This window comes from Lissotriton helveticus, chromosome 1_1 (genome assembly GCF_964261635.1).
Source record: "Lissotriton helveticus chromosome 1_1, aLisHel1.1, whole genome shotgun sequence".
NCBI classification, from domain to species: domain Eukaryota; kingdom Metazoa; phylum Chordata; class Amphibia; order Caudata; family Salamandridae; genus Lissotriton; species Lissotriton helveticus.
In genome coordinates, this window is record NC_136057.1 from 1,257,079,974 (window position 1) to 1,257,093,930 (window position 13,957).

General features: G+C 40.0%; 1 protein-coding gene across 1 annotated transcript in view; it reads left to right on the plus strand.

The window, feature by feature from the left end:
• MUC19 (mucin 19, oligomeric) overlaps window positions 1-13,957 on the plus strand; it is a 1,331,159-nt gene that overhangs the window by 38,801 nt on the left and 1,278,401 nt on the right. The window contains exon 13 of the mRNA XM_078649731.1: window positions 9,466-9,492. Coding sequence (XP_078505857.1) covers window positions 9,466-9,492 — 27 coding nt within the window. The remainder of the gene's footprint in view (window positions 1-9,465; window positions 9,493-13,957) is intronic.

A 13,957-nucleotide genomic window follows, 5' to 3' on the forward strand; every position in this document is an offset into this window, starting at 1 on the left:
CGAACAAACTATCTAATTAATTGAAAATGGAACCCAATTATTTTTGTGTCTGTGGAAAAATTGCTATTTTGATTGAGCTCCTTATCTTAACTCGCTAAATTAAATGTGATTTGTATCAATAGAACATAGCTACAGTTCCCGAACAAGACACCAAAAACAAAGTGACGTTTTTAGGTTTTTCACAAGCCACTGTATTATGTCCAAGAGGACCTACAAATCCATTCAACAAGTACACAATATTTACTTGCTGTGCATTCCCTCTTCACTTACTCATTTGCTGTCTAATTTGTGTGCAAAATAGGGAGTTTGTTTCATGCCAAGGTTCAGTAAAATTCTGCCTGGATTACCAAAGGTGTCCAAGGTCACGGAAACTAATAATAAAACAAGGATCAGGCTGCTCTGGGTTACATCCACCAATCCATGTAGGTTATACAAGACTCAAGTAGCCACCAGCTTGATGCTTTGTTCCAGATAGAAGTTTGCCTTTAAGGGATCAAGTGCCATTGCTTACGATGAAGACTTGTAGTTGAAAAAAACTGTTTCTCAAAAACCATTCCTGTTAAAGTTGAAGTGAAAATGAAAGTTGTGGGAGCTGCTCTGGTTCAGAGAATATGTATTTAATAATGGTTTAACAATGACTGATTTCCAAGACAGAAGTACCTCTTCCTACTTTAGAGAACTGCTGATGAATGATCTAAATTGATTGGCTATTACAGGATGAAGTGATTTCATTACTGTGGCCGGCCACAGATTTGTAGAGGAGCCTGATGAGTGCATATTATACATGCCCTCCCATATTTCATTTGTGGAGCTTTCTCTGAACTGCATTAGACTGTCATTGTAGGAGGGTTTCTGGTCATTTATTGGTAACGTTTTGGGACAACATATAGAGTGTTGCAAAATATGTCATCTTATCGTTGCAATTTTAACTACAAAAATATATAGCGTTTTGCAAAATCCCTTGGACTGTGATAAGTAGTCCAGCTTTGATATTGTTGATTTTGGCTCTTTGATAACCTGACACACGTCTTTAGAGAAATTAGGAGCTAGGAAATCTGGGTAAAACTATGTACTCACTTCTTTTTAAGTAAAAGCTAGTAACCCTGTCATTATTTTCTTTCTAGTTGTTTACATAGTTTACGGCTCGCTAGCTAACTGAAACCCCTTGATTTTGTCTGGGTTGAGAGTGTAATTGGCATCTAAGGAATTTCATGTGCAAAAGTAGTTGAGCAGGTTTTCCACTGGGTCACTGAAAGTCTTTAGCTCCTTGATGTTAGAACCCCTCGTGCATAAAAGAAATATGGTACATGGTAAAAAGTATAACAATTCTGAATAGTGACAATTGTTAGGCATAAAGTGTCAAATGGGCTAGTGGTCTACCCCATATGTATATTCAATATCAATATCTCACAGATGGTTTCTGAGTTTGAAATGTTTTGTGATATATCTGTCTGACATACTCTAGTCCCTCAAACGCACTTTTTATTTGAATGATGTTTTACCAACATCCTTTATTACCGTAAGCATATTCATTGCCTCCTTTTGCCAGAAGCTCTCAAGACTGGCTAGATCATCCAGCCCCTAAAGAAACATGCATAGACCGTGATCACCGCACCAACTACTGGCCCATCACTTGCCTACCATTCTTCAACATGATCATTAAAAAAGCAGTTTATATTCAACTCCAAGGTGCTCACCATCTCTTGTATGACTATCAGGCTGACTTCAGATCAAGCTGCTGTCCGAGATTGCCACCTTTCACATAATAGACAATGCCCTCTTGACCACATATGAGGATTACCCTACCTACTAATTGTGGTGGCATGTTCAGCTGCCTTCAACAAGTATGTGTCCCACCCTCATACGCACCCTTTAATTGTGAATGGGATTCTCCGGCAATATCTATCACTGGTTCTCCTCCTACCTTCCAAATGAAATCAGTTTGTTCACATTGACCCCTCCAGGTCACAAAAGATCCCTATCACATGTGGACTGCCCCAGTATTCTGTCTCCTGTCATCTTCAATTTTTACATGGAGTCAGTAGGTTCTCTATTGACAGATGACAGCAACAAGATTCACCAATATGCTGATGATACACAACTCTACTTGAAAGTCTTCTCTGCTAAATGAATGAATATTAGTCTTATAGAGTGCAAACTTTGCCCAAGTGCATCAAGGCGCTATGGATAGAGCTGGAGGTCAGAAGAATTGCAGAAAAGGCCTTGCAATTGAGAGTGAAGAGCCATGTTTTTAATGCCTTGTAGAATGAAAGGTGAGAGTCTTGCACAGACATCGATAGGGGGAGAGAATTCCAGAGTTTGGAGGCAGCAACAAAAAAGGCTCTTCCCCCCACCTTGCTCTCCTGAACCTGAGAACTACCAACCAGTTTTTGTTGGCAGACCGGAGTTGTTTGGTAGGGACATACCATAGGAAAAGCCGTTTAATGCTTTTGGGGCCTGTATCGTAAAAGGCCTTATGGACAAGGCGAAGGCCCTGAACAGAATTCTTTGTTCTTAGGGAAGCCAGTGCCTCTTACGACTGGATGCCGAAACGGGTTAGAATTTGGGAAGATCCATTACAAGTCTGGCTGCTGCTTTCTGTACAAGCTGCAGCTTGTGGATGGAACCCTTATTGATGTCCAGGTAGGGCGCATTACAATAATCCAATCTGGACCGAACCGGTGGCACCGCTGTCTGCTTTCAGGAGGAAATGGAGAGACCTTCCTCAGATTCCTAATGAGACCAAAATAGGTAGAGACAGTTCTGTTGATCTGGGAGTTAAAAGAAAGAGAGCTGCCAACAATGACACCAAGATTCTTTGCTGCTGAGGCTGTACAGGGACATGAGATGAGTATTCTGGCCAACAGAAGTAGGACCATATAGTTTGTTGGTTGCTAAATATCAAAACGTCCCCATTGAGTCGCAGGTAGTTGTCTACCATCCAGGTTGTCTACCATGCATGCAGCTCTTAAAATTTGCAGCGGACTCCTCAATGCTGTTGGTGATTGACACAATTGTTTGTTTGTCATCCGCATAGGACAATACCTCCAGCCCAAAAGATCTTTTAACCTTGGCCAAAGAAGTGACATAGATGTTAAACAAGGTTGGGTTTAATGATGAACCCTGTGGAACTCCGCAAAAGGTATGAGTGGCTTCAGAGTAGAAGTGATCCAGTTTTAACTTTTGTACTCGATTTATAAGAAATTAGGACAGAAACATCAGAGCGGAGCCTGTGACCCCAATTCCTTTGAGATGGGCAACCAGCCTCATAGGTGAGATGGTATAGAAAGGCGCGGTTAAGTCTAGGAGAATTAAAAGCGAGGTGTACCCAGCATCAACTTGAATACGTATATCATGTATAGCAGAAGTTAGAGCAGTCTCCAGGCTATGACCACTTCAGAAACCATTGTGAGAACCATCAAGCAGACTATGTTCCTCCAAATAGGAGCTACGATGGAGATTTAGATGCTTCTCCAAGATCTTTGCAGGTACTTGTAGCTGATCGTTTTTTAGTTCAGAAGGATCCAATGTGGACTACAGACATCAAATGTCTCGCACAGTGCTTGTACATCATCCAAACCTGGATGCCCAGCACCTACCTGAAACTCAACCCAACCAAGGCAGAACTCACATCACTTTGCAAGAACAACAGAAACTATACAGTGCAAGCCTGACTCAGTGACATGAACCTTGATTATTTTGAACCTCAAAAATCCCCACATGTCATATCACTTGGTATCGCTGTGTACACTAACCTCGCCCTCAAGAAATAGATTGCCAAAAAATGAAGATGACCTGGTAACAGTTCTCCCTTCTGAGGAAAGTGAAACCGTTTCTTCCAGAAAGTGACTTCAGAACTGATTTTCAAGGCCACATACAGTCAGGTCTGAATGATGGTAATGCCCTACATTCAGGCTTCACCAACTCCACACTAGCAGCCTTTACAGGCATTCTACACACTACAACAAATCTCATCCAGTGCGTAAAGAAATATGTCACATCACCCTAATGGAATTCCGTTGCACCCCCCCTTACCAGCACACACCATTATCAATGCTAGCTGCATCCTTTACTAATCTATCAAGACTATCACCCCCACTTATCTTGAAGACAAACTTACCATCTCTAGTACCCAGTACAGCTGCAGCCAGGATATCACCATACTACAGACTAAGTAGTGTAAAAAACTAGACAACAGCTTTTTTCCATATATGCACCCAGGGTGTGGGACAATATCCTTGTATCCAGTGGGACCACCCCAACCCTACTCTAATTTAGCAAAGTGTTAAACACTCACCTCTTTAAAGAACACAACAATACAATGCATTAACCACCCACAATTCAGATTCCTCTCCTATTACTCGCCAACTTTAAGGTTGCTTTTGACCATGCGTGGCCTTTCGTCTAGGTTTCCAGAATAGAACTACCACATAAAAAACAGACATAAATATATACAATATTGTAAAGTTTTTTTTAAATGTTGCATATTTTTTACTGTATTGAAAATCATTGCTTTTATATAGTATCCCAGGTTACTTTTTCAATAATGGATGATAAATGGCTGATATTTGGGTCATATTTTGAGTATTTGATGTAGAGACAATATGGTAGATGATGTGGCATAGAGGGCCAATAGAAGGATTGAAAACATTAAAAACATTTTTAAAGCATTGCTGTTAATTAAATGTGGTGTTTATAAAACATAAACTGAAACCTGAAGAGCTGTGGGGTATTATGCATAACAACAGACTAGGTAGACATCATGGTAAAAAGTTTATCAAAAGGCATATTCTGAAACATGATGAGACCTACACCAATGAAGGATCAAGTCTGAGTGCAAAGGGAGGACATGTTACAACATATTGCCATATGCATTGAAAAACAGATCTGCTAGCCACCCTTTTTGGGTGGGTTTGATACAGGCAAGATAAATCGAATGGAGGATGATGGTTTATATAAACACCTAATAGGTAGTGGATCTGTTGTCTTGAGGGAACATCAGACTTGCCAAACAGCAGTGAGCAAGTGGAGGTAAATATTCAGTGACCAAGGGGCTCCTTTCAAGAGCTTAGTTTTAGTGATTGGGGTTTGTAGTATAAAGTGGAAGCAATAATACAATTTTAAATAGGAGACAATGTGTTGTTTTCATATTTAGGGTTTATATAGATCAAATAAATAAAACTGTTTTGGACATGCAATTTAAAATTATAATTTTCTGATGGCAAACATTTAACATAGAAATCTAAAGTTAGTCGCAGTCCTCATCATATTTTAATTCAACAATAGTTTCTTCTGCTCACTGTAGTCATAACAGATATCGCTAACCTTCTTTGTTTGCAGTTTGATAATAAACAGTACATCTGTAGCAGGTTGTAAAAATATCAATCAGAGCAGTACCATGTACCTCCTCTCTGGTTAGCCACAGAAACCTAAGGTTGATAGCCCACAGAAGCTCTTTGTCATGACACATTCTTAAATAACAAGTTAGGACATTTGAATTAATCAAGAACAGCTATGAACCACACCAGAGTTGTAGCTCAAGGAAGCCATTAACATTGCAATATATAACTGAGATGCACTGTTAATTTTCCAATACCCAAAAGTGCATTTAAACTAGGTACAGCCTCTAAAACAACAAATAAAAATTGAAAAATACTGTTACAATATTACATCGGATAGGCAGTGGATTATTAAAATGGCGTTACCTGGTAAATATGCACATGCACCCAAGTACTTTGACACAAACTTTATTTTAGTGGTCATTTTCAAAAGAGAGAAAACACCACATCACAACCGAATTGTAAAGAGAAATAAGAGAAAATCATTCGACTTTTGGGTCTTACCTGAAAATGAACAATAATCATTTTGGATTATCCTACAGTCCAGGGCAGGACACATGCAATGTGTGAAATGTTCGGAGAAATAAAAACATTTCTTCTTGTTAGTGCCTGCTTCAAGTAGATGTTATTTTTGATGCAAAACTCAGCCTATCTTAGTAGATCCGGCTGTGCCTCAGCAACTATGGGCACTTGCACTGATCAACCTAAATTACACCAAATCAACCACTATTGTTATGTTATGTTACTGAAGTTTATAATGCGCACAGATACGCCAGCAGTGATAACGAGCACCTTTCCAGCCCAAAATACCTTTTGGGCTAAAAAGGAAAGACTGTCGTTTGAGTTTGACTCAGAACAAACCCTCAGCAGAGCTGGTCTGGTGACAGCATTTAATGGAAAGTTATTGAGCTACACTCAAGATGGAAAATGCACTATTAAACTCCATACCATGCAGGATACAAAGGTACAGTGCCTTGTAGCTGTCACAAATGCCCGGAAGGACCACAGTCTCACGCTGCTTTAAAAAAAAAATATATATATATCTTCACATGCTAGGTACACGTGAACTTATGGAAGAAGCTTCTTTGAGTAGACTAGATTGAATGTGATGTTTAAACAAACAAAATATCAAGCTGACAGTTATCTGTACAAGATATTCAACACTCTCTGTCTACAAGGAATATAAGTACCTCTTCATCAACTTTCAAACTGATTCTGCCTTCTCTGAAGTGCACTCAAGAAGACTCATTCCCCTCAATGTGCATCTATACGCCCTGATCTGTCAGTGGTGCTCACCTCTGTCAGTCACAAAATACTTATACAATAATGATTAATAACTTGCAGAGTTGGAGCAATAGTCCTTCGTTGATTCACTTCTTACATGCATGACCCAAATCACCAGGCAAAAGCTGCCCGTCAATTTACTCGCCTGGACCAACATCACATTTGGGGACTTAGGACCATATGTATCATTGAAATTCGCATTCGCAAAGGCCGAGATTCGCAGAATTTCGGCCTTTGCGAATGCGAATTCTCAAAATGATATGTATGAAGGAAATCCCGATGCAAAATAAAGAATCGCAAAATTTGCGATTCCTTATTTTGCAATTGCATTTAAGGAATCGCACATTTTGCGATTCCTTAAATGCAATGTAAGAAGGCAAAGAAATGTGCTAAATGGCCTTAAGGAATCGCAAATTACCACCAACTTCTAGTTTGTGGTAAGTTGCGAATTCCTTGAAAAATGCACATTTTTGCATTTTTCCAAGTGCCATGTGACGCACATACAAGCCCTTAGGGCATGTATGTGCACCACATGTGCACCTATGCTTATTTCAGGGGTGCAACAGGGTGTCCTTTGGACACCCCTGCACCCTTGAAATTATTCTCAATTTGCGATCAGTAAATTGCAAATCGCAAATTGAGAGAAAATTCCCATTCCTGGCCCATAGAAATGAATGGGAAAATATTCCTTAATTGCAAATTCGCAATTTGCAAATTCGCAATTAAAGAATATCAAGAAAATGCTAAAAAATTGTGTTTTTCTTGATACATACCATTTTGCGATTCCGAAATAGCGATTTCTTAAAAATCGCTATTACAGAATCGCAAAATGGTTCCTTGATACATATGGCCCTTAGAGAGGTTGGCCTTGAATTCTACTCTATTTAATGCAAAAAGTGCACCACTGGCAAATGTCTTTGAAAGTCTTAAGAAGGTCTACCATATGTATGCAGATAATTCCAAGATTCGGATTCGAGTACCTAGTAAATCTGCATATTAGCTGCAAGGCATGGATTGCTAAGTGGATGCATCAGAACAGGAATAATTTCTATTTGACTGACCACTCTTCCTGAACCGTCATTCATCTGATTACCAAAAATTCTATACCTTAGATATTACCCTGAATTCAAATCTATCACGGACACCACGTGTGGACAATACAAATAAACTCTCTTCCGTCAACAATTTCTCTGCTTACTTTTGATACAGCATGTCATAGTAGGTAATAGCCAACAGAGACTGATGTCATTGGAAAGTGAACCGTAATCATTTTGGATGTGACTGAAATACAGTGAGGGAACATTTTAAATTGATGTCTTTTAAAATGCTTTGAATTGCCAGCAAAGAACAAAATTGTAAAGCATTGGTTCTAAAAAGGTTTGCCAAATTTTTCTTTGGGTAAACGAGGCTCAGGTGGTCATTCTAGCACGTGGACTTTAGTTTTTAATCACAACGACATTTAAAATGTCCTACCAGTGCCATAATTTGTAGTTACTAAATTCACACAGGGCCGTCTATAGGGTGGTGCGACTGGTGCCACAGCACTGGGCGCAGACTTCAGGGAATGAAGGTCTATTTTCTCAAACATATTATAGAATTAAACACACCTGCTGCAGCGTTCCTTACCTGCAGCAATTTTCCGGCAACAATACAAATGTCAAGATATCTCTGGTGACTAATGGAGCTGCTAGACAAAGATGGAGTTTTTGCTCATCATAAGGTAGCACTAGCAGAGAGGGTTTATTCTGCAAGCACGTGCACCATTCAAATTACAACATCCATATAACATAGCTAGTTCAGTGGGTTTCTGTTTTTATCAGAGAGATGCTTTTGGTGCTTGCAGTTTATAAGTTACAATCCTGTAACAGAACATAGCTATTACCTGTCATCAAAGAGCTGCATGCAGAAATGCATGTGAGATGACGTTGTTATAGAGATTCGAGGGGCACTGTTAAAGGGTGGTGGTGAAGGAATCCGTGGAGAAGGAGGTCATTGGGGGGCACCAACAAGCATTGTCATGCCAGAAACCACCAGTACACATCACTGAAAATTCTTGATCATGTAAGAGTTCAAGGCAAAAACTAAGACTCTGGAAATATTAAACGTAGACACAGTGCCACTTATCTCCCAGGGAATCATGATGATATGGTATGATTCAGACTTGAATTAAGAACACGTAGAAAACAGATGTCTGTCTGACCCACCTTTTTCACTCATCTTCATTTAAAGGGTTTCAGGTTTCAACAGTTGAAGCAAATGCAGATGGCGAGGTCAAAGACTGATACATTTGACCAGTTTCTTGCACAATAGCAAAAAAAAGCTATGCATTCCTAGGAATGTTGATGGAGATCTGCCAAACAATGAAAAATGTCTGGCAAAAACGTTTGTTTGTCTGAATATCATATGTAGAAATATGGTCTGACATAAATGTGTGTTCTAAATAATGTTTGCAAAAATATCATCCCATTGACTTTAGACATTCTATTATTGCTCAATACACCTGTAAACGATATTTATGCCACAATAATGATGTCAGACAATATCCTGACCATGGTAAAAATTAAAAAAAGTGATCCACCTAAAAATGTGATACCATGATGGGAGACTTTCTACATGTAGTTTCTAATCTCATTAGAGTTAACAAGGCTATATTTTACAGCTTGCTGTTTAGGCAATATATACATTATTGTGATCCCATTGTCTTAACTATGTCTGCTCTCTATGAACCAATATGGGGCTATGCTCTCAATTAGCTTTCTTTTAAAATAACTGCATCATCATAACTGCTTAATATTCAAATTGCATACATCCACTACAGTCATGTGCTTCATTCTCCTTTCAGCTGCACTTGGAAGCCCTAGTGGATCGGGTATGTAAACTGCTTTACTTTATTTTTTATGCTAACTACTGTTCCATGACATCACTGGTGTTCGCTTTAGCAGCGAGGCAGGAACATCTAGCTACTGAGCTTCATCCTTACTGAGGAAAGAAACACTGCATTCTTCCTGCCTTCTGGAGCAGCACTGTCACCAGCACTGGCACTGCTTATAATCCCTGCTGGTGGTCACTGGAGTGAAACTGGTCTGCTGTAGACAAAGATAGACCTTCCACACAGTCAGCTTTATAAAGGGAACATCTCATGGCACGCGATTGTCCATTGCATTCTAGGAGCATGTTTCCAAAATAAACTGCTTCACTGTCATGCAGTAAGAGTTAATGGGAAATCCTAAAGCGAGATTAAGAGGAATATAGAATTATATTATAATTGTGGAGCTCGGAGAGGTATTTTTAATTTTTTTAATTTTTTTTGTTAAAAAAAAGTCCTCATACACCTCAGGCATTGGTGTCTTTTACCTTTGCCATAGACCTCTATAGCCGGCAAAGACCCCGGACCCCACCATGATAGTAATGGAGACAAGAGGGGAAAAAGGCACCGGCTGGAGCTCAGAAAGGTTGATGTAATTGGAAATGTAACCAAAATTATATCGTGCACGACTGAAATGCAGTGGAGAAACAGTCTATCCCAGTGCTGTGGGTTGTCAGGAATTAAGAATTTTTGAAATTATTGGCCCAAAACATGTTTGCTTATACTTTAAGTGAACATGGCCAATTAGTCATTCTAGTGGATGTTAGTTATGATATTGTGCAAAGTACTTCCCAAAACTACATGCCACCACTGCCAGTGCCAGAATGTGTTCCTGATGGAAGTGAATCTGTACAAAATGTCATTATCCCCCTACCATCCCAGGCAGAGGCTCAGAACCTGGAAATGTTATAAAATTCAGTGAGGGCACCAGAGGAGTGCCACTTATCTCCCACTGCATCATAGTCATGTAACATGATGGAACATACATTTTGAACACCCTCATAAATAGAGAGATGTGCTTACCCTTCTTGTTCAGTTAAAAAAAAAAGTCACTGATCTGGACCATCAGGACTTTTGATTTCCATAGCAGCCTCAAACACAGACGGTGAAGTGCCATATTGATACCCTTACTTAATATTGGTAGAGTTGGATTTGTTGACATGATAGCAAGAAAAAGCTATGCCATCAAATACCTACAAAAACAAACATTGATGTTTTGGTCATATTTGCCCCCAGAAATATGAGAGGCCCTTACCCTAGGGGACTGGATTGTGCATCTTCCTGTTGCTCCTAACAGTGAATTTTATTTATGGCCTCTAGCCAGATGACAATAAAAACACAACTGTGTAAGGAGGTCATTAGGACCTCGGGGCTGACCCACCATTCCACTAGATCAGTAGAAACCATGGCCTCCCCATACCAGTCAAGTAGAGTTCTCATTGCCTAAATTGCTTCCACCACTATGGTGGAAGTATTGAGGACAGTGACATTTGGTAATCGGGCACCAAGTTTTTGTTGGCCCTATTCTGAGTTATTTGTGTTTCTCTAAAAAAAAAAAGGGATCTGACTGTGGAAAGAAATGCTGCATTCTTTCTGCCTTTTGGAGCATCACTAGACACACAGGGGATGGACGGAATGCAGAGCAAATCAAACATTCACCCCCAGTCAAGAGATCTGGGTTAAATCCATAGTTCTTTTGCTCACCATACCACCTTATTTTGTTCCCACCCATTAGCAAATCAGCCTTGACCCTATTCCTCATGGGAACCATCCAGCCTGAACTGCCAAGCCAGTTCTTTCCTGGACCGGACACAAACATCCTGGGACCAGTTTTGGGGCATCTCCCCTCATCAGCCAGGCTAGCTTGAATCCAGTGACAATGTTAGCCCGGGACCCACATCTGGGCATACCCGGCACACTTAGGGCGAAGAGTGTTACAGCAAACAAATGATGGATGGAATGCTGACTGCAACCATTCTCCCCCAGTCAAAAGATCTGGGTTAAATCCATCGTTCTTTTGCCCACTATGCCACCTTAGTTTGGACCCAGCCATATGCAAATCAGTCTTGATCCTGTGCCTCATGGGAACAGTCCAGCCTGAATTGCCAACCCAGGTCTTCCCTGAACCGGAAACAAGCATCTTGGGACCAGTTTTGGGGCATCAGCCCTCATCAGCCAGGGTAGCTTGAATCCAGTGACACAGTGAGCCCAGGACCCACATCTGGGCATTCGGGTCCCACTTAGGGCAAAAGAGCAAAAGACATACAGGTCAAGATTCTCTGCAATTAATAATAACAATGTCAGAGTGTGGTCTATGGTCATAGCCTCTTTAATTGATCACAACTCTGATAGGGAAGCAGGAAACCGATGGAACTTCATTCATAAGCAGCAGGAGTGGGTTGCTGTATTGTTTATATGCAAAACTAATTATTCAGGGAAATGTTGGGCGTATAGAAATTATTCCTAGAACCCAGTCCTTAAAACTGCAGGAAGCAATACCACACAGCTATTTTGTTAGAAAGTTACATTTTGTCGCTATAATGCCAAATTGGAAATAAAAGCTCAATCACATTAAAGGAAACAAGCACTCCGAGCACAAATAATGAAACATCTGCACAATGGTGCACAATGAAATCAGTAGTGTTGTGCATGCAGAAAGCCAGGTCCGATGGCGCTGAAGGACATACATTTTGTTTACATAAAAAAGGCCTATCGTCAATCCTTCCAGTTAAGAAATGATCGCATTCTTGATATAAAGACAAAACTGTATGCCATATTTCTCGTAAATTACCTATAAACTGGGCAGAAGAAAACGACCTTATTCATTTATATCAATCACCCTTAAGGGTCAACTCTGACACCATTGACAACATAATGACACCTTAAATATTATTAAATACATTCATGGATTCTTTTTACATCGCATCTCTTTTCCTGTTTTATCAATTTCAGAACTGCTTTTGAAAGTATTGATTGAAACAAGCTCTGGTATAATCAGTATTGCTGAGCCATTGACCATTTTGCTAAAAGTCATACAATAACTACATTGATACCTGAATCCAGGTAAAACATGACATTAACACCTCCTTCTCAAATAAAATCTTCACCAATGTAGGCCTTAAACAGAGATGTGTCTAGCCCCAATTTTATTCAACCACTATATGTCCGATATTACTAAAAAGTTTGCTAACCTAAAAGCATGCCCATCACAAATAGGAGTCATGGTCATACTAGTGCTTAAGTAGGCAGATGATACTATGGTTTTTGACAATTCTCGCAATGAACTGCCTCAGACTCTTAGAGGTCTAGAATCTTAGTGTAATGATATTAATTTAACATTGATTCACTGAAAATCTCTTATGGGTTTTTTTTCGTCAAAAGAAAACCAGGGAAACCCGTTTTTCTCTTAAATAATAACCCTGAGGGGAGTTCGCGTAGCAGTGCTAAACTGAACTCCGCAAACGGCTCAAAAACTCTACCTTTTGTCCCCCGATTAATCTTTTGTGCCGCTGGAGAGGTGATGGGAGTTAACATAAAATGTATCAATTTCAATAAACAGTGTAACCCATTTGTCTACAGAATAAGGACCCATAATCGGTGATATTGGTTAAGAAGGTTTATTGCACACATTAACAGTCAGATTAAGGTACACAAATCTTAGCACAATGCTGTAAAGGTACAGAATAACTGCCGGGAAACCCAACCTCATAAAGATGTTCAGGCGTACCAGTATGAGACAAACAAGTAGTTCAGTCACAGCAATGCAAAAGATCAATAACAAGAGTTGGTGCTCAGAGAAGAGTTTCTGGTTCTCTCTTCTATACATGAGTAACATCGCCTAAGTTAAAGTCCAAACTAAGACAATGGTTCAATAGTCTCAAAAGATCTCAAATTTTAGGGAAATGCAGAAATGTAGAAAAATGCAGGAAAGTGCAGGAAGTATAGAAAGGTGTCAGCATCTCAAAAGGTCAGTCAAGAGTCTTCTTGGGTCGAGGAAATTTAGAGTTAGGCTAAGCCACAATCAGGAAAGAATCAAAGGGGAAGCATAGAGATCTAAACCTCTCAAGTGCAAAGGCAGGAGTTCCCAAAGGGTTCTGAACTCGGACAGAGTGAACACTAGATTTTTAACACAAAGATTTCCTGAGCAACACCCCTCTGTTTGCATCATCAGGGGTTCCATTGTCCTTTTCCATTTTCATGTTGTAAGCTGCAACATTTACAAAATGTCCCACAATGAACAGCAAATCTATTTTAATACAAACACAACTAAATATTACACACAAAATCTGGCTCTCCATGTTTCTAGTCAAGGTCTTCTTTGTAGGCTCTCTCTCTGTCACCAGTACAGTGTTCTACAATGGCGTACCAAAGGCCCCCACTGTGCGGGGGGTAATAAGCTCAAGGGGTCCCGCTCAGCATAGTACCCTGGCCTGAGAGCTGCTGAGTGAGTCTGGAGGGCGCCACTCCT